The sequence below is a fragment of the Labrus bergylta genome, chromosome 7 (assembly GCF_963930695.1).
Source record: "Labrus bergylta chromosome 7, fLabBer1.1, whole genome shotgun sequence".
Classification (NCBI taxonomy): Eukaryota; Metazoa; Chordata; class Actinopteri; order Labriformes; family Labridae; genus Labrus; species Labrus bergylta.
Genome location: NC_089201.1, coordinates 26,809,587 through 26,831,706, shown reverse-complemented (window position 1 = coordinate 26,831,706; position 22,120 = coordinate 26,809,587). Strand labels below are relative to the sequence as shown.

At 41.0% G+C, this 22,120-nt stretch overlaps 1 protein-coding gene across 4 annotated transcripts in view; it reads left to right on the top strand.

Annotated features, from left to right (window-relative positions):
* scaper (S-phase cyclin A-associated protein in the ER) overlaps positions 1-22,120 on the top strand; it is a 54,717-nt gene that overhangs the window by 30,402 nt on the left and 2,195 nt on the right. For all 4 annotated transcript variants that reach the window (XM_065957220.1, XM_065957218.1, XM_065957219.1 and 1 more), the window contains 6 exons: positions 570-685; positions 8,350-8,473; positions 10,138-10,364; positions 11,997-12,152; positions 14,480-14,714; positions 16,156-16,305. In XM_065957220.1, the coding sequence (XP_065813292.1) occupies positions 570-685; positions 8,350-8,473; positions 10,138-10,364; positions 11,997-12,152; positions 14,480-14,714; positions 16,156-16,305 (1,008 nt within the window). The remainder of the gene's footprint in view (positions 1-569; positions 686-8,349; positions 8,474-10,137; positions 10,365-11,996; positions 12,153-14,479; positions 14,715-16,155; positions 16,306-22,120) is intronic.

Genomic DNA, 22,120 nt, shown 5'->3' with positions numbered 1-22,120 from the left:
GGTCATTCTTTGAAGTTAAATAAAAAAAGGAGGAATGGGGAATTTGAAATCAGGTTGTAAATAAGTGCAAATATCCAAGGATGCATTGAGTTTGAAGGTTGAAAAACATTTTGATGAAGGACTGATAATAAAAAGGTTTTTCTGTAAACTTGCATTTTAGAATAATTATCCTAATTCTACGGTTCTTTTAGTGCCTCTCTCTTAGTTTGTCTTAGCTGTGTTTCCCTCAGTTGCAGTCCACTGTGGTCATCAGGTGAGACCACCCTGGTGCTAACTTGAGCCTGCAGAGCATTTGCCTTCCACTGAAACCCAACTGTTGTGGGGCGGAGTCGGGTTGTGCACTTTTGAGATTAAACAGGAATACTTCTGGGATCACTTTGTGTCAAATTTCAATCCCTCGCTCCTGAAGGAGAAAAGAGAGGTTCCCTCTCTGTGTGAGAGCCATGTAATCCCCTGTACAGCCCTGTTGCCTGTTGTTCCCCTGACTGTACCTCTGTTTCACCGCCTCTTTCTCTCTCTCTCTCTCTTTCTCTCTCTCTCTCTCTCTCTCTCTCTCTCTCTGTCGTCAGAACAATGCAGACCAAGTGGCCTTCCAAGTGGGCGGCGGCCTGTCTGCGCTGGAACAAATTCTGCAGGTCATCACTGCTGCCTCCACGCCCACTTCAGTTCCTCGTATCCCTCACAAGTGAGTACTGTCACAAAAATTAAATAGTTACATTTTCTTTCACATCATGATATTTCTTAATATATAAAAAAATTAGGGTATCTTAATGTTATTTAACAGACAATTCAAAACAAAAGTGGACTAGTGGTTTGTCCTCCATTTCTTTTTAAAATCATTTAATGAACTTTCTGGTTTAAGCCAGAAGGGTGAGCTGTCTATTTAGATTATGAGCACAACAGTTTGATTTCTAAATGGAGGAGCAGTTGTTGTTGTTTTGGAGATCAATGGAGTGAGATGGATCTACATGGTGTTGCTCTAAATGTAGGGTTTAATGTTGGGATTGTAACAGGTGTTTGTTGAATGATTTTTCCTGCACTTACAGTTATTGCTGTGAGCGAGCCTTTATTAATGTTTAATAATAAACAGGACCCGCATGCTGAGCTCATTAAAAAATACACTTTCTGTTTTGATAACTTTCCATTAGATGGGATAATGTTGCTTTACGTCATCTCTTTTAATACATTTCCATCCATAGTGTTGAATCTAATATTCCTTACTCAATCTCTAATAAGGATAAAAACATCAAAACCATCAATCAAAGCTGTACTTAAACGCGACATGGTAACAGACAGTTTCTTCCTCGTGGAGCCGCACTGAACTTCAGTACACTCTGACCCCTCTCCCCACCAAGCCACACAAATACATAGTGCAATATATTTTTCTAGTGCAAGTTACTTTTTCAATATGCAAAATACACCATTTTCCATCCACTATATTAATCATTGTGCAATATACACAAACATTTTTTTTTTACTAGAATGAATGTTGTTGTTATGAGAAGGAGTAGCATTTCTTAATTTCCTTGTACATTGTATTGCAACAATAAAGCCTGTCCATTCTATAAAATAAGACTGGAAGTACACATAAATCACTGACAAACATGTAAACATTTATGCAGTTGAGGCGTTTTTATGTTTGAGAAATGTTTGCCAAGCTGCGTAAGAATTAACTGATTTATTTTTAAGACCATTCCTTGGCTCTCCTTTTCTTTTAGATGTCTGTCTTCTCTCCTTTAAATTCACAAACCCTTAAACAGCTGTTCCAGTTCTTTCTTCCAACGACTTCACTTTGACTCTATCCTTTCTCTGAACCCACGACACACACACACTTCTTTATTTCTTCTCTGTGATTGTTTTTTTGCAATATCGTAAAGTGAATGAGCTAATCTCGACTAACCTCCTCCATCACTGTTTATATTTACTCCATCTTCATAAATATTCTTAAAATGTACTTTTGAATAACAGCGCCGCCTCGTTTAGAAAGGGGAAACATTTCCATTTTCCGTGATCAATTTGTGTCCGCTCCTTTCTCTGGAAACACAAAAAGCACATGTGTCTCATCTATCATTTAGAGTGCGGAGTATTTTTGAGTTGTGGGTCTGGCGTTTGCATGCCCTGCCAGTAGATAACCTCAGAGAGGCCGCTGTACTCACTAGTGGGACTCTGTAATGGACTCGAATGGCCTTGCTCTCCCATTCATTAGCATTTACTGGTCTCTGAATCTCTGCTAATGGACGAATGCTTCTTATATTTATAAGGCTTTTAAAAGGCATCACATGTATATTGATTTTTGTTTTACTCTCTCGGTTCCTCAATCATTGTAATCTGGTGGAATTTTTTCAGGCAGACTTCTGAATTGGAAGAAAAGTTATTATCTTACGTGGGGACTTCTTTGTACTCGGTGTTTGTTTTGCTCATTCCTACAGGACATGCATATTAGTTCAAATGATACCTGCATGCGTTATGAAACATCTGACATGCTGTGTCGGAGGAAGGGAAATAAAGATGAGCCCTAATTTTGTATCTTATGCATACCGGGCCATTTAAACGCTGTGGTGAATTCTGAGTAATTGTAAAAGAATGGGACGACATGGCTTTCTTTTAAATCTAAACCTCTAACACATGGTGAAATGTCATTCCCTGCAGAGAGAATAACACTCGATTAACACCAGTCACAGTTTGTCCATTGAATAAAAGTTATTTAATTGCCTGGCTTCACCAAACATAAGCCCATTACTAGCACATCAGTCCACCTCTATGGAGACTTTAAATCTGGTATATATTGTATACAATAGCTCATATAGTATAGATAGAAATGTTTTTAAAATGGACCATTAAAGATAAATGAAGCTCTGTTTTCATCAAAGTACAGTACATAAAAGTGAATCCCGGTGCAGCGGTGAGTTGAATAGACACAACTTTGCTCAAATATATAGCACTTCCTTTTTTAGTTAAATTTTGTAAACAACAACGCAGTCAGGAGAGGTCACACATTTTAACCTTGTAATGCAGCTCAGACAGGTCAGTGGTGACGAGATGCAACACAAGGACGCAGCCCGGCTGTCTACTTATCACTATCCGTCATCTGGATCGCTGTGTGGCCTAATGGGCCGATACGCAGACACTAGCCCCCGAGTGCGCTACATTATCTGTTTACAGTGATGCTGCCGTATTGATCACCTCCTCCCACCAGATAAGCTGAGTGATTTACAAAAAAAATGCAGCTGCGGAGATGCTCTTGCCGTATCTCTCCCCGGGGAGGCTGATTCCATATTGTTACCATTACATTAATGAGCTAATTCTTTTGCGAGGCTCCGCTAATGTCCTGGTGTAACCCTGTGGTCACTAGAACTTCCAGATCAGGGTTTATGCAGCCACTGTCATTAACTTCACTGCAGAGAGCATATCACATTACAGAGGGCCAAAAGAATCTCAGATGTTAGGATGTAGAGTTTTTTTTGTGAACAAAATTCATTTCTTTACTGTGTTGGGCAGGAGTTTATGATTTTTCTCAGATACTTTCAAACAACATTTTTATATATCTCAATAGGAGAATAAAGCAGAGGGGATTTTCAAACTGCTTCCATTGTTGTGCCCATTTGTGACAATAACCCATTTAAATATTGTCATTTTTTACAGAAAATATTATTTTGAAAATGACGAACTCATCCCTTATTTTTTCTATATTAAGTTTGTAGACCAATCAATTAATTGGCTGATTGTTAAAGCTCTATTTCTGATGCAAAATAAATCTAAAATTGTGACCACAGATTTATTTTTTTTAATTGGGAAAGTGCCTTTCGTACCCGTCATATTTTCTAGTATAGATACCAGATGAATACATAATCACATATCTGAAGCTCTTTTCTTTAAAAAAAAAAAGTTTAACCATTAAGTCCAAATAAATATAAAGACCAGTTCTTGGATGTGTTTCAGTAACAAGTGTGAATGAAAGAATCTTCGTTGCCACCTATAAATATTACAGCGTATTATCAGTAACACCAAAAGCCAGCTACAAAGATGAATAGTATTCTTTTTCTCCTGTCTTCCAATAGAGGTCACTGAAGAGAGGAGCGAGAGAAAGGCTCATGAAATACTTGTGAATGGGCTCACAATTTGTGTTTTGAAAAAAAAAAAAAAAAGCAACAAAAAAGAGCAGAAGTGCTCATCTCTGATCGTTTGGGTTGTGAGAGTCTGATTCAGAAGTTTTTATTCTAATTTTTTCATCATTGTCAATTTTGACAATTTTTCATTGATTTAAAAACGGACGCAGTAGTAGTCATGAAAGTCCAGCAGTTGATCCACAGAGAAGCATGAAGAAGCCGTTGGACATTGAGTGATAACCCAATTTGTATTTCTACCTCTGTCTCACATGACCTGGTGTATCCTGTGAAATCAGACCTGCTACCTGTGGTTTTATTTCAGGATGTTTTCCACCATTTGTGTTTGTGTGTGCGTGCATGCATTCATGCTCCTGTGCGTGATGGTGTGTGACGGCTCATCAGATTTCTTTCCCCTTCATACCTGGCCAGTGTGGCACGACAGCCAGAGTAGATGTCCTGGAAGCACTCAGGGTATCGGAGAGATCAACAGCAGAATCAAATTAAATGTCATTTAGATAGCAGTGAATGAAGGGATTGTTTGACAGCACAAGGAAACGGATTTGCTCCTCACCTTTTATTTTGGCTTAGGATTCTTTTTCTCCCCCTGAACACAAATTTACCCTGTTTAAGAGGCACGGACTCAACCTGATCTGGAAGTTGGTCGAATTTCTGCAGCGTTGCTCCAGTCAGGCTTGACTGGACGCATAGGAAACACAGTGAGAGGGCGAGAAATGTGAGCCTCAGGTTGAGGAGCACAGATCTCAGGGTTGATAACTTGAGGCAGTGACAAAAAGCAGAAAGAGCTTTTTACTGGCCTGTTGTCCTGTTGTCAACTGAATTGAGAGTTGGCTATTCATCTCAATAAATGCACATGGTGAAAAGACTCTGCTTAGGAAACTTGTTAATGGGTGTCAGGTCTGATTCAACCTGGAGAGGCAATAAAGTCGGATGATTTCAATCATAGTAGGAATACTTTCTATTTGTGGTTGTTTATCTTTTTCTCCTGTCTTCCAATAGAGGTCACTGAAGAGAGGAGCGGGAGAAAGGCTCATGAAATACTTTGAAACGTGCTTTGAAAAAACAAGCAACAAAAAAGAGCTATTTGTGGTTGTTTATCTAAATCTTCGCTTACAATGCAGTTACATTTGATTATATATATACCTATTAAGCTCCCATCATTGTGCACAAACCTGATGGCCACCCAGGCAGAGCCCCAGAGGGATGCAGGGGAGCAATACAGGATCAGGTGTTCTCCGTCCCTCTACCTCTTGGCCTCATTTCTCTCTTGATCTAAATCTTTTTACAGCCAAATTAACGCTGCCGGTGTAGCTGTGTAGATTCCATCGCTCATGCATTTCACTTTCCTTTTTAATCTGGGCTTTTTATCAGTGTTGGATCAAAATAATCAGTCTATAATTTAAACTTTATACTGATAGTTTAGTGTTTCTATTTTCAAAGCAGGTTTGGGTTAGCGTGGATCATGCAGTGGATTAGTGATGGGAGATGGAGGCTGTGGTTATTTTGGGAATGCTTAAAGCACAATGTAAAAACAACCCATAATAAGGTCGTAGGTGGAGGAATTTTGCCTGCTTAGATCTCTGGCACATATCAGTCCGCAGTAAGTTTTTGTGTAACATGAGACCGGTTGGCGTTGCACTTCACCAAACTGTTCCTTCAAATCTTTCACTGGAGCTGTCATTGAGGGGTATTGAGATAGTGAGATTCCCAGCGAGGGCGGAATATCAGGTGTCGTACTCATCAAGCTCAATTAGGTGGGAGGAAACCAAAGACAGATCACTGTGATGGTTCATTGTACCGGCTGGTGTAAGGGCATAACTCAAACATGTCTGTGACAGCCTCCTCATTTGTTCAGAGATGACCAAAGACAAGCCTGATTAGCTGCGTTACAAAGCAATCCCATGCTCATTACATGAGCAGTTGAGTGAGTCAATTGTGACGCCAGAGGGGCGGATCTGTCTTTTCAGAAGTGATGTGATTTAATTAGAATAATATGCTTGTCAGGTAATGTCACGCCTTGAATTTAATGTTTAAAGACCAAGCCATAACTTGTTTGTAATACCTTTGTTAAATTATTTGTCATGTTAGGAAAACAATCTCACCTTTTTTCTTCATTTAAAAAGCTTCATTTAAGGCAGCCTGTAAATAATCGTGAAACAAAAACAACACGAGCATTATCTCTCAAATATATATGCATTTGGGGTTCTGGTGGCGCAGTGGTTAGTGCGCGCGTATGGAGGCTGCAGTCCTCCGAGCGGGCGGCCTGGGTTCGAATTCCACCTGTGGCTTCTTTCCCGCATGTCATACCCCTACTCTCTCTCCCTGATTTTCAACTCTATTCACTGTCCTATCTCTTAATTAAAGTAACAAAAAAAGCCCAAAAATAATCTTAAAAATCATCACCACATATATCAAACAAGCATCGTTTGAAATATTGAAAAAGGGTTTTTCTACAACTTTCAAGAGCACCAGGTTAGATTCCAAATCATGCATTTTCTCTGAAGTCCACTGATCTAAAACTTTCCTCAATCTTTTCCAAATCAGAGATCCCTCTTGAATGAAATATCAAATATTCTGTTGTACACGGTTTAGGACTTGCATGCCAGCATTCCAGCCAGGATTGAAGCCATTATAAAAGCACCAGTGGCAATCTTCTCAGGTGTACTTTCTATGCATTTCCATAACAAACATTGGGCGGGAGAAGAGCACCAAATCTAAGTTGTCGTAGTTGTAACCTGAACATTACCATTAACCAAGATGAACTGTATCCGGCTGTTGTGAAACCGCTCTCTGACAGTAATCAAGTCAGTCCTTCTTAGTCGTTTATCTCTGATAGGTCATATGATTTCCCTCCTGCACTTTGTGATCGAAAATACCAGGAAAGTGACTCAAGGCATCTGAAATAACTCTTTCAGATCGGAGGAATGTACGAGGCGGCTACCACAGCTTAAATTTCGTTAGCTGTGTGAAGCATGAAGTTATTCACCAGTGTTGAGGAAAAAAGTAGTTGAGTTGTCATTTTGGTATTTACTTCGAAGCTGGTTTTGTCCCGTGTTCAGTAAAGAATCAAGACAAGGCTACACACAGCACAGTTTGGATGGGATCTCATGTTACCTAACCTCTTACTCCACACAGACTGCTATATCAGTGCACTTAACTTTTTATGCAGTCGCTATGCTTTAATAAAATTACTGTCCATAGAGCTGCCATATAGGACATTAACTGTAAAAAAAAAAAAAAAAAAAGCTTTGCTCTGTTATTGTTTTTAGGTGGACGGAAGTGGGCTTTGATGTTAGATTTGGACACTATCTGATCACTCAAAATAAAGTGCTTCTCACATTAACACCACATTCCATGTCTGACAGCTGAACTCTGCAATGTCAATAATGATGCAGCGAGATGACTGTTTGAGCCAGTGCAGAGCAGAGAATAGAGGAAGTTATTGACAGACTTGGGCTTGCCTCAACCTAATCTATTTTCCTTCCCTTTGCCAGCGTGGTCTGACCGAAAACGTACAGCAGATGTGAAGGTTTTGGTAGATATCAAAATGTTTACCACTTGAAATAAACATGGCCTACTTTAGGTGCTGGAGAGGCAGATTCCTTTCTTGCAGCGAGCAGATAGGACACGCCATTCCGCCAATGGCTAAAATATACAGTTGTCAGAAAATATTAACTGATGAAACGAGGCTGAGGGGGAGTAGCAGTCACAGCAGAACGATTGGTCAGTTATCTGCAGCATTAATCTTCTCTGGGGCTTGTTTTAGGAGCAGACATAATACAGAGGCATGCTTACTGGCTCAGCTCTGGCTGCTGTGAGGAGCTGCTGAGAGGAAAAGTTTTATCTCTCCACTGGAAATGCTGCACCATCTCAAGCCAAGATGGGACAGAGATTGCGCTCAGCTCCTCTGAAGGTGGCTCTGAAGGGAGTATCTGCATAAGTAGCTGATATGAGTGTTTTTATTCCTCAAATCTGCTTCCTTACTCACACTGTCAGTGCGATATGCTTTTGACACGTGAAGACAAACTACATCCTTAAAGAACTACAAATACAGAAGAGTGTGTTTGGTTTCCTGATGGCTGCAGATAGTCTTGTAAATGCCCAGGGCTAGACATTCAAAACCCAGTGGAATCATTTCTTAACTGATTCGGGGGAAAGGGAGGGTCTGACTTGTGGTGTTTTAATTCATTGTAAATTATTATTTTTTATCATCTTCCTGTGTTAGATCCCTGTGTGCTGCTGTAAATATCTACTTCCTGGCGTGTTCCTGCTGCCCCCTCAACTGCTCCTATGTGCTGTTTAGCAACAAGATAGCACTCCTCATGGACCTGCTGCTGCATCAGCTAACAGTAAGTATGTTAATAAAAAGTAGTAATGATTCACGGCCAAGGCATGCTTTGACACAACAAACAAAACGCTTGATGCATTAGGTTAAATTCTTGTGGTAAAAGCTTTCTTTCAGTTCCTTTAAGAAACAATAAAGAGAAATGTACAATAAAGAGAAATGTAAAGCTATTCAAAGCGTGATAAAACCATTTCTAACCCACTATTTAATTGGACGCTCCCTGTTTTCTTAACAATAAGTTGTTGGTATACTTTGCTTTGACCACTGTGAAAACTGTGCCTGTTTGCAGGTGTCAGTTCTTGCCACAATGTTAATGAAAGACAGACAAAGACACAAGCCAATGAGAAACAAACCCTTGCCCAAACCTCTCTATGGATGCCTCCAGACTAGGGGAATGTGAGAGCGTAGTCAGGCAGGCTGTATTGCGGTGACATGTCAGCCCATATCCTTCAGCACTCTGTAAGAAGGACTGTAAACATCAGCCCACTCAGAACATCTAACGGTGGCGGTGCGCTTGGGGCCGCCTACACTCCCAGGCAACACAGACAGGACAAGTCACAGGCACAGGGCTGTGGTGCATGCATGAACTCTACTGGGGCTTCCTTCTCCTGTGCCGAGTTCCAATCCAGAGCAGTCATATTTCCTGAGGGCACGCAGTGAGAGGCTAGCGAGTATGCTTCAGTTTATATAAAACATATCCCAGCAGCTGCTCTGCTGACTGACATATCCAGCGGCACTGCAGGAGACAAACTAACCGTTCTCCTTTTGTTCAACGCAGATCAAGAAATTAGTCACACAACATACAAAGGCGCCTATATACACCCTGCTCAAATGATTTTATTACGACTAATTCTGTGTTTACAATTTTTCCGTTGTTTTTTTTTTTTTTTTTTTTAAATTGTTGTCTTTTTCATCAGCCAGTGTTTCTGGTATGTGTGAGCGACAGAGGAAAGTGGTGGGGGTTGCACTGCCATATGAGCATGTACCCTTTTAATTAGATTTGTGGAGAATGTCGGCGGATTTACCTTTGCTGTCAGCAACCACCCAAACCATTAGACCAAATGAGAAGGTTTTGTCTGTGCAAGGTTCCCCACTTTACACAGTAGCACTACACTATTAGCCTGGACCTCTGTTTGTATGTGTGTTAGTTTGTCTGAAAATATAAACAAAAAGAAAAACTCATAGGACTACAATTTATTATTTCTTTTTTACAGCCTTTTTAATTGGGCTTCCTTATTGTTAGCCGCTATCTCTTTAGTAAATCCCTACTGGTTTAAGTTTGCTTTCTGGTCATTTCTTTGCCTGAGGAAATCCACTTTTTGTTGTAGATGAACAACTCACAGCGATGTAGTACACTTATTTGTGGCCTAAAGCTGGAGAGTTTAAACTGATGAAACTGTGTAATTTACCAATAATGCAACGAAAAGCCCTGTGCTAAACAAAAACACGACATAAAATGTTAGCATCTGTGTTAATTTAAAGCTATAGACGTGCATGACTCATCATCTGTTTCTTTTTATAGATATTGTGTCTAATGGTTTTTGGATGCTCCCTTTCTAAAGCAGCCGGTTAGCATTGGGCTTTATATAAAAAGGGGTTTATTTATTGCTCTATATGTTGGTAGGATGAATCCTATAAAATAATCATTATGTTCTTACATTCTTGCAGCTATATGTTCCAGAAGAGGATAAATCCATTTGTGGCCGTAGTTTGAACAAACAAGTCTTTGAGGGTCTAACCACCGGTCTGCTGCAGACCATTGCTACCGTCCTGGGATCTCTGTGGCCACATATCCCAGAGTCTGGACAAAACGAAAAGTGGATTTCCTCCCCAGATGCCAAGGTCAAGAGCTCTGCCACTGAGTCCTTCAACACTCGCACACAAGACCTCATCAGGTATTTTCTTTTTTTTAATGCTCTGCACTACTCTCACACTGCTCCTTCTCCCCCTACACAGCACCTCTTTTCCTCATCTCCTGACCTTTTTACCTTCTTTAGTACATCCCCCCCCCCTTCACTCCTCTTGACTGGGTTGAGAGTTGGTCAACCCCTGATTTCCTCAACAGCGTGCTTTATGTAAAGACCAGGCTGACAACTTGTCAGATTTCTTGGAAATGATCCAACTGGTGTTAAGTTAGAGCAGAGGTAGTGTGAGAATGAGCTTGTATTCTGGCGTCTTTCCAGCTTGATTTTTTTTTTTTCCACACGTTCAGCAATATATTTCAAGTGAAAAAATTAAAAGCAGCATAAACAAAGAAATCCTTCCAAAGCTTTGAAAGGTCTTTTTTGAACCTGGGCGTTTTAGCCAGCCATGTTGGTCTGGGCAGAAGGAGTCAGGGCTGTGTTGGAGAAATGTTGACCATGAGGAAAGGCAGGCCCGCCCTGATGAAGCTTTGTGGAAGAGTGGAGCCTTTCCTACAAGCAATGATTCATCTGGACGGAGCAGCTACACAGGCCTACCACTCTCATCTACTGACCTAGTCGTAACCCAGGAGACAGGGGAGGGCCTGAGAAAAATGGTGTCGTCCAGACCCGTAATCCCAAGTACCAGCACAAGATTTACCTCAGCTGCCTTATATAATATATATGCTAGTGAGGAAGGACAAAAGATCAAAACCGTTTTACATTTAGTTTCACTTTTCCACAATGCAAACCAATATTCTATAAGGAAAGGAGATCACAATATACTCATTACCGGTTTCTCCGTTTAGTTTTCAGCGCTTTTAGACCCCTATCACTGTCATACATGTTTTCAGTTCATGCTCATTTGATGAGACACATCAAGTGGCAAGTGCGACCACCAAGCAGGTTGTCAAACTGAGAGCAGGCATTGAACAGAGCAGGCAATGTGAGGAAAGATCCTTTCATCCAAAGTAAAGCTGGGGAAGAGGATCAAGTCAAAACAATGAGATTTGGTTCAAGTGTCAGATGACCTGCAGTGGAGGCTGAGAACGGTCATAATCACCTGCTCACCCCAGTGAGTGACAGTTCCAACAATATAAGGTATGTGAAAGATGCAAAGAGCCGTTGAAGTGATAAGAGGAGGGACCCACTGCCTCAGAGTGACCACATCAGCTACTCCAAAGCCTTGATCGGCAGCTATAGTGCTCTATAGATTTTCGTAAGCTGTCGGTGCCTGAGCTGAGCTTGAGGGTCCAGGCATAGCAGGGGTTTTTTGGAACATAGCCTCAGGTCAGGGGACTGTCAAAGGGCCCAGAGCCGGGCTGGCAGAGGGACCACAGCAGCCCTCTAATGACACTATTAGCAGTGATTTGTGGCTGAAAGAGTACAGGGAACATGATCATGAGACCTGTCATTGGCAAAGACAAATTGGAGATATCACAGTAATAGCAGGGGGTGGAAGGCTTAGGTGAGGTGTCTGCTTTCAGCTGTGGAAGTTTGCACAGTAAAGGTCTTTGTCTGCCTGTGTGAGACAAGTTTTTTTAGTTTTTTTTTAAGCAAGTATATTTTAGGAAAAATGGCTATTAACCACATCATGTCTTTTCTCTCTTTGTGTGTTTCCTCCAGCTACGTAGTAAACATGGGTTTGATCCACAAGCTGTACGGCTGCTTCTTGTCGGTCCAGGGCCCCGTAGACGAGCATCCGAAGATGTCTGCGTTCCTCCATCAAGCCTCCACTCTGCTGCACAGCATGTGCAAGCTGTGTTTTGTGGTAACCGGACGGTGAGCATGTTTTTTTTTACTATGTTGCAGTAAAAACTTGTCTGTGATCTCTTGATCCTTTTCTGACACAGACACACACACACACACACACACACACACACACACACACACACACACACAAACCTTTCTCTGTGCATTTAATAACAAAGACTGACCGTCACAAGGATCCATAAAAAAAACAAACGTTCACGGTTTCTCAAACGAAAGACTATGGTCCCTCTCCAATCAGCCAGCAGGTAGTTTCCTCCAGCCAGCCAGCAGGCTAAGCTGTCCTTACTGCAGATAGAGATAGGCATCTACTTGACCCAGCGCTCTGTCACTCACCATAAACCTTAGCCTGCAGCGCAGGGGAGCCCACCCACGTGTGCTACAGTGACCTCCACACAGAGAGGTTCAGTGACGCCGCTGACAGAGGCTAAGCACACAGTCACACCGAGGGACACAATTCCTCACTTAAGAGGAAAAGAAATGCTGACCATGGCTTTAGGGCCAGAAATGCTTTGATGTTGTGCCTTTGAACCGCTTGATCCAGGTATCCATCGTGCCAATTAACTTTTCTTCTGGAAAAAATCCCACCACCTGGCAGTATATTACCGGTACTACAAAATCTTGCAATTGCATTATTCTTGTTGCCAAGCGTGCTACTGTACCCAGTCAGCTGCAAGGTGCAGTAACAATGACCATCTGTGTCAAAATGAAACAGTAGCAGCAGCTTCAGAAGGTCCGTGTTTGTCACTGGATAAAAGCACCACACTTTGCAGGATACATGAGACGTGCAAGCTTTTTTTTTTTTTTTTTTTTTACTAATATTCTCTGTGTGTCATTTCTAAATGAATGCTCTGTGGGCTTGTAGAAAATTTTGGCCATGCCAGTTGCTGTGTCAGGGGATTAGAGTGGCATTAGAAGCTATGTTCTTGCCTAGCAGCATATTTCACACAGAGCCTGTTGGCTAACATCAAGTATCAGCATGCACTGTAAGATCTATCCAGAGGTCACACACCCTCCATTCTACATTGCTGCAAATCATGGCTGCTGCTGCTGCTGCTGCAGTCTTAAATTATCTGTCTACACTAGCCAAAGGTTTTCGAGCGAGGCTTCTGCAGTGCATCTGAAAATAATTGGTAAGCTTGTTGTGTTCATTACTTTCCTAGCACAACAAGGTGTTGTTGTTAAATAATGCAGTAATGTTAAGTATTTGGTCCAGTTAACCCTGCCTGTGATCACATAATAAAGATCACATAATACTAATGATGTAGTAGCTTTACATAAAGCTCCTGCACCAAAGCAAAACAAGACCTTTTTACCATTCAAATAGTCTTAGGTAAAGACATTTGTATAATCATCCTTTCACTGAACATCACATCCAACTGCAAAGCCAGGGATAATTATTTTTGGAACGTGAAGGCACCAACAGGGTGGCATTTTGTTGGAGCCTCACAAACATATGCATTTGAATCCTCTCATGCAAACCTTTATTAAATGTGCCAGAACAGTCAACACCTTGTCAAGTGGTTCAGTAAAACCTGCCAGCTTGAGGTCGCTGCCTTTAGCTTCAAGTCCTGGCATTACTATGTTAAGGAGGAACAGATCCTAGATCTTGGAGGTTTTGCAACCAAACTGGCCGCATTGAGTTGTACATGTTCAGTCAAAAAGTCAAACAAAGGGAAGTTAATGCTTGCCAAAATGATGTTGGTATGTTCCATTAATGATTATTAACCCTGGGAAGAGCAGATCAGATCAGCATGTCAATTTTCGTGTGTGTGTGTGTGTGTGTGTAGACATTTGTGTGAGTGTGTGTGTCTAGAACATTTCTCCTTAACATGCAGATAATCATCTAAACATGGCACTTATTGAATTATTAAGTTCAATAAGTGCCATGAACTATTTTTTTTACCATCCATCTTTTTAAGGGAAAAATTATTATATTGCGTCTCTGAGACTTCTTTTTTTTACATAAAAAAATACATTTATAAAATGTATAAATCAATCAATCAATCAATCAATCAATATGTAACTCTTTCAGCAAGCATCACAGCTTTTTCAAGTCACTTATGAGGATATTCCATAGACTGAGTATAACAGTATAACCTGTATCTAGTCTATGGGATATTCACAATCATCCCTGTATCAGAAACTTAAAATGTTTTTTCTCCAAATCTGCAAAAAAGAAATCATCCTTCTCATATACAGCAGCACAAGGCAGAAAGGAAATACCCCAGATATATGTAGTGTCCCTTTGTAGCATATCTTGTTTGTTTGTTAAAGACCGCTCGCACACCTTCTCTTTGGTTTCATTTACCACATGTTCTCCCTTTCCTCCTCTCCAGTGCTCCCAGTATATTTGACAATAAACGCCAGGACCCGTCTGGACTGACGGCCCTGCTGCAGTCCACAGACCTGGTGGGAGTTGTGCACACCCTGTATTGCATCCTGCTGCACAGTTTTGCACCAGAGTCTTCCTCTCAGAGTCAGGAGCCCTACGGCCCCGGGGTCATCCAGGTGGCTTTGCAAGGCATCCGCTTCCTCAACAATTTTGCTCTCCTTGACCTCTCCGCCTTCCAGGTATTTATATAAAATCGAAAATATATTCTGTTTTTCATTCTCCACTTATTAAAAAAGATCTTAGAGCTCTTGACTTTATCTAAGTTTTTGAACCAGTTGTCTGTATTAGACTTAAAAACATGTATTTGTTGAAGTTATTTTTACTACACAGCAACTTCTTAACGATATTTTAATAAACATCTGAGTTAAAAATATGAATGACTTGTCCTGTAAAAACAAACATCAGGCTAACATAAATACGTCTTAATGATCCTAACTGGATTTATTAAACCTGTATTGATGATCAGACTGATGTGGATTCCTTTGTTTAGAGCCATTAGAAGATGAGTAACTCTCCTCAGGACAAAGCTGACCTTTGGACATGAGCACGGGTGCCCTTTGACCCTAGGGCAGTTGTTGGGGTTGACAAGAGCCCGATGGGTCAGCAGTTAGGATGGAGCGCGTGTCATTAGCACTATGTGCGGCGCTGTACATTAAGAAGAGGGGGCAACAGCTTAACTGAGCAAAGTCACCACATAGACTGAAAGGCACGAGAGGCAGCGAGCCGTTAATTATTTTAATGTCTTTGGGTAATTACTTTGAAGCTGCTTCCTCTCACTGACCCGCCACATTCAGGCAACTCGGAACAGCTGGAAATCAAAGTGTTTCACTGCCCGGGTTTTATGAACAGTTTAAATAATGTTTTTTTTTTCCAGGGTTGTAATCACCTTGTGTTTCACATTACCTCATAGCACAGGCTGTTATGTGCTGCAGCGGCAGGATGATCACAATTCAGGCTGTTAACTCACTCTGCTGTAGCTGCAATACCCAAGAATGAATATCAAAGGGTTCAATGAAATTCATGTAAAAAAAAAAAAAAAAAATGCTTTCCAGAATCTGTGAGTCTTGGAAAGAAATGTTAAAAGAGTGCACAAGTTTATATTTGTAATCCATGACTGCTGTTTTCTCTTTCCAGTATGTTTTCCTGTTTGCCTTTCCAAACAGCAAGTTGTTTTTTTAGAATCTCCATTATCCATCTATAAAAAATAATCTAATTTGTTAACAACTGCTTACACTGATCAGTGAGTTTTAAAACTAGTGAGTCTTGCAAACAGCCTCATGCTTCTCAGATATTGCGCTATGCATGTTTCAGTGCTAACACACCCAAACTTGCCGTGGAGTAGTGATGATCTTTTGGTACTCGGTCACACTGACATGTTTAACAAACACTGTCTGCGAGCCGCTCCGAGCATCTAATGTCTAAGTGGGATTTGGGTGTTTTATTGTGGGACCCTGCTTGAGTTGCTTATACTCTTACACCGTATATCCTCCCTCCAGCCAAACATGTAACCTTTTATTACTTTTGTGTTATTGAATTAAGCTCTTTGTAATCACAATCAAAGACAAGTTATGCTTCATTTACTGTAAAACATGCCTGTGTGTTTTGTCTGTGACCTGCCAGTGTGTCCTGGGAGCTGAAGGGCTGTCTCTAGCTTTCCGACACATCGTCAGCTCTCTGCTCTGGTACTGTACCCAGCATTCCTCCGATGAGCTGCTGCACGAAGTCATCATCTGTGTGGGCTATTTCACTGTTAACCACCCTGACAACCAGGTAAACCAGCTGGAATCTCAACTGACTATACACACTATTCACCTGATTGTTCTCAGTTTAGCAAAAATAACTACTCTAAAAAATGAAGATATTAATATGCAAACGTATTTGTTGTTATAATAAGAGCTGCAGCTAAACTTTTAGTTTTTTTGTATTTTTTTTTGTCATTTGTTTAATTCTTTACTAAAAAGAAGGAAAAAAAGGCTAAATTGCCATATTTCAAATATCAAAATAATTCAGTCTTTTTTTTAATTTAAAGTAAATGTTTATACATAATTAGAAATTATCTGAGAAATATTCAGAAAGCTGATATGAACAAATTATAAGTATATGAAAAGACTGATGACTTTGGTTAAAAATGGTGAAAGATACTGTTTTCAATTCCTAAATATTAAAGCTGATGATTGACTGACAGTTTTGAACACAGCTGACAAATTTGCCATCGTTCATGAAAAAAAACATGTATGATCTTTCAATTGGAGAAATTAATCAAACTACGACATTAAAATACATATTTAAAGCATTTCTGTTAGCTATGTATCTACTTATCTTTTGAAAACAATAAATAAATTGTGATGGATCAACTTTAACGTTAATCAACTTTTAGTCTAATTGTGTCTGCACAAGTTACATGAAATGCTTCAGTTGTGAGAAGCTGTCTGCTGAGCACGGTAACATCATACCACTATTGTTGTGTTCATGTATTATTAGGCAGAAAAAGGGTGTAGTTTTGTAATTGTAACAAAAAGCACCTGTTTAAAGATTCATGCCTTGGCACCTTCCTGCTTTCAGTCTGTGTGTTGTCTTGTTTCCCTCTGAGCTACTCTTTGTTCCCTCCTGGTAAAGCAGAGCAGCGTGCCGGACGGCTGCTACCAATACTTAATGGCGTTCTATGAAAGTGAACAGGATGTGATGGAGCAGACCTGGCTGCTGTGTAATTGGCTGTCATGCGTGGCCCGTCTACCGGGCCCCTGATTAGCCACGCTACAGTTGGCTGGTCTTCGATTATGTTAAGCCTGACCCACGCAGACAGGAGCCACAACTTCAATCTCAAACGTGTGATAGGTCATTTATGCCTGCCCCGTTACAGTCAGAAGGATTTATAGGCTGATAACTGATTCTAATTTACTTTTCTTTTTTTTTTTACTTTTAATTAAACCTTTAGCGGTTTCCTTTGCTTTCAGCTCCAACCAATTTAATTATTCTGATGTACAGAATTAGCATTTGTTAGTAATTGTAGATGCAATTAGCATATTATATTGAATAGTTGAATTACAGCTGATGATTAAATTAAGTGGGTGAGAAATTATTCCTCTTTGTATACTGGCAAAGATATAATCAGAGCAACCGTGCTCTACTAGGAGAAAAAACAAATGCTTGTGTTAATTTGATGCAAAATCCGTCATTCCTTCATAGCCTTGGGTACTGCCAGTTAAATACATTTGAGAAAAAAAACAACAAAAATTCCTCTTGCATTGCTTTTTGAGTTTAAATGTAGTTTTGAAGAACTTTAAAGTGTAGATTATTGGGAAATAAGATCCCGCACGACATCGACACAGAGTGGATTTTTGCAAGTGGTCTGATTCCTGGAATGCATCCATTCAGCTCTGCACCGAGATGGATGGCGTTAAGGAGAATATTTAGAGCAGCTTGAGCTTTTCTCAAGCTAATGTAAGCATTGGCAGGACACAAAAGCGGCCCGACCCGGGGCATATGTGGTCGCCGAAGGACTGCTGATTCACTGTCTGCACACCAGCTTTTGTTTATATATATGTGCTCAAGAAATAAGGCCGCTCATAAAAAGCAGATCTTTGAAGCAGTACTATACGTAGTGATGTATTCCCTCTGCTCTGGGGTGCATGAATAATTCACCTTGTCACACAAAAAGCTATCGGTAGAATGACATATGTAGGCTTGTGTGTTTTTCAAGTGCGTCTCTGCTCAAGGGGGGCGGCTGAGCCATGTAGCCATATGTTTCATTGTTTGTGTCCGTACAGTCTTTTGTGACAACAACAAAAAGGACAAATGACACCTTGCTTGTAACTGACATGTAGCTTTTCTCCCTCTCTCCCTGAGGAGTTATGCACCGGTAATCTCCCCGTCTTTAAACACAGTGATTCATTTCTGAATCATTCACAGTGATGATCTGTTGAATCTTTAGGCTGATGAGACGGTAATTGTAATCTGTTGACATGTTAACCCACCTGATTCCTGCTTGCTTTAAAAAAATAAAAAAAAAAGCACACTAGCAATTCAAGAGTGTGGAAATGTCAAGAAAACTTTGCTTCCCCCCCCACCAAGTACCTGGAGGAAGGCCACGCACATGAGCGGGATGAGCTGCACACACATATGCTGAAGTTCCTATGACACACACGTACACACTGAAGCAGGTCTGATTTGAGGTAGTGTATGGAAGTTTTATAGAAGTAATGGGATTGCTTTAACTGCACAGGGATCCTGAGATCATCTCCACTGTGCTCATATTTGGTAAACTGTATTCTTTATACACTGTGAGCATCTCATGACCCATGCAGCGTCTGCAGAGCGCATGAACATCCCGCACACATCTCCAGAGCTCAGCCTTATCTAGTGGGGGTCATACTTCTTCTTCCCATTCTCTTCCCGGGGTATTTCCTCTGCCCCGCAGGCCCACATCAAGCTTTAGGCCTGTAATTCCTGTTAACCTGATGTCGAAACGTTCCCCTCAGCAGTCCATTACCGCCAAGACAACCAGGCCCTCACTGCCTGCAGGGTAAGTGCAGCTCTTGCAGACCGCAGGGAGCCAGCACGGGGGAATGCATACTCTGTATCACCCAGCCGAGTAAACAGAGGCAGAGAGACACAGGCAGACACACTCTCCTCCTCCTCCTCCTCCTTCCTCTGACTGGCAGCAGAGGCCGTATTGTTAGTTCAGTCGATGATTTACACTCCGCTTCAAGGGTGAACGCAGGTCCAACTGACTTTTAAGTGAAGCTGAGGACATTTTTATCCCCGCAAACCTTTCAGTGAGGGGTCTCCATTTGTCTGTAACACTATCGTCAGGTCAGTTTCACAGCAGAAATATCAGCGGCAGGATCTGGGATGGAATGACGGCTTCAACTCATAGAGATAAATAGAGAAGTTATTAGGCTTTATTGTGTACACAGCAGGTTTTTATAGGATTTTTAAAACGGCGGACAACTGCCTTAAAAGTCAAGTTGGTGTGCCTTTGTCAATGTCTGTGATGCTAGCATGTGATTGTCAAAGGCAATTTACACAGCCTCCTGTGCACGTCTCAATTAGCTATTGTAAAGAAGCACTAAACAGCTATTGGGCCAACTTTGCTTGGTCTGCTGTGCCGTGCTGCAGGTCTTATCAGTAAGACAGTTCCACTCTGATGGATCTGGTTTATATTGCGGATTCAAGTGTCAGATATACGGCCCTGCCCTGACACTGGTACCCTAAGGTGATCAGACTGTCTAGACGCTACTATGAATGAATGAATGGAGATTTCTTTTTTTTTTCTTTTTTTTTTTTAACACATGCAAAATAGTCACTTTGTTATTGTGTGACTTCAAATATGACTTATTAGATTAGAGAAAGAGATGATTGACATTTCTTTCTTTGCACTTCTGTTGCCTCATGCATTATTGAGGCTAATTATAGCATCCCAGATTTCGGCTTTATTTTCCTCTCCGTTTCTCAAATCTGCCTTTGCTTTGCTTTCCAGCTTCAACGCCGGCTTTTCCCAGGAATTTGTTTGCGTTTCGGAACATTAACTTTACACACTCTTTGTTGTCATTGGGGACGCTGAGGAAGTTATGTAATGGAAGCGTCATAAAACTTGGCACTGCAAGGTCTCTGGACTTAAGGAAGAACAGAGAAGCCGAGACACTTGAGGTTGCTTTTTCTTTTTTTTTTCTTTTTTCTTTTTTTACAGGGTCTGTATTATACGCAGGGCCAGATGCATGGGTTCAGATGCTTGTTGTTAGTTTTATGATGTCAGGCTTTGAGCTGTAGATACTTGGGCTGGGCTGGGAGAAGTTAACGCTGCAGCATAATCCCTTGTTGGAAAGCGTTCTGGGTTCTGCTGTGTTTTCCTTTGTGAAGGCGTGGAAAGTTGGCACGAGATCTTTGTTACCTTCAGACTCTCGCTGCCACCAGGCTTTGTTTTATGTCTTTCTGTAGCAGGCACTTGGAGGTGCACAATTTGTTTAGGCAGCTAAAAGATGAAACTGTGCATCATGGAGGATTATGAGCTCGCTGGGTGATTTGTGGGTTGGATCTTCTCGGAGGCCTAGCTCAAACATTTAACATAGCAGCGGCTTTAAATTATGATACCTTATAACCTTACATATTTTCAATTAAAACTCCAGAATGAATAAATATTTTAGCTTTTGTTGAGTCATGTTTTTGGCGTTCTAATTCAGAAGCATAAATCTATACCCAACCCCCTCCCGATTGCTAGTTTCTTTGGGTTGTGTTGCAACAGACAAGATAAATGTAATGATGTAGGATTTAGTGGAAAGTAGCATGCAAAGGCTAAAACTAGAAGCACTGAAAGTAAGCAGCCCTACTTTTGAAAACAACCAGAACTTGCCCTTTTTCCTTTTCTCCAGGGGAAGGATTTGTCCGGGTCCAACATTCCTGTGTTTAAAAAAAATATATCTATATAACATCGAGTCTAAAACTAGGGGAATTTTGTTCTTTGACTTTTAGGCACACATATTCACAGCTTGGTCTTCATCTTTGTAACGCTTTCAAGTGTCTTCTTGAATTCAAGACTCGGTAAGGCTGAGCGGAGTAGAAACAAAGTGCCCTTTTATCTTCCAAAAATTAACACTTTACATTTTGAGCATGATAAACTCAGTGCTCTTCACATGTTTAAGTATTTGTAATGCATTGAAGTTCATATAGTTTGACCCGTCCATATGGTTACTTTAAACAAGTCACGATAGGAAGTGGCACTGTTTTGTGTCCCTTTGAACGCCGCTGTAGAGGGCAGCTCTGAGGAGCTTCACCTTGAACTGATAAAAGCGATGAATTATCACTTTGTTTATCCTGCAGCTCAAACTTGGAGTGCATTATCAAAGGAAAAGCACATGGAAGACTATTAGAGACTGTATTTTTAAAATCTTGTAAATCTTCTTAATTTATGTCATTGTGACTCGGAGACCTCCCTCTGCCCTTCTGGTTTCTATTGGCCTAGCGCCATCAGTCCTGTAGTTTGTTCCTGTAAAGCAGGGAAGCAGTTTCCTTTTTTTTTTCCTCCACCAGGATTTAGCATGCTCATGGTGACCTGCCGGCTTCCAGACTGGAGCTGATGGTCTTCTGAGGCTCAGGGGAGATGACCAGGGCATTAGGCTGGGACCCCTTCCTTTGCCCCAAACCCCTTTTTCTAATCAAATGAGGCTGAGAGTGATTTGGTTGTAATACCGGTGGCCCGGATGTAATAGTGTGTGATTGACGGGCTGTGATGGAGAGCAGGATGTCGACAGGGTGAAAACACCATTAATGTTATTGCTCATTTCTTAAAGTGGGGTTGGCCACACTGTTAGGGAAGGTTTACTCACTCTGCTTTTCCCCCACCCCTACACCCCTACGTCCCCCTGTTGCACTTTAAATACCCTCTCAACCTGAGGTTCACTCAGGGTGTCAATAAACTTTAGCACTGCCTCACTGTTGCTTAATAATAGGCTTAACAGAAAACTTGAAAAGTGAAGTTTTTTTTTTTTTTAACCATGATAATGATGACATCAAGTGTCCTTCTGCTCTTATGTTACAGCAGCTCTGCTTTAGCCGTTGGTACAAAGGAGGAACAAAACATCCCATCATT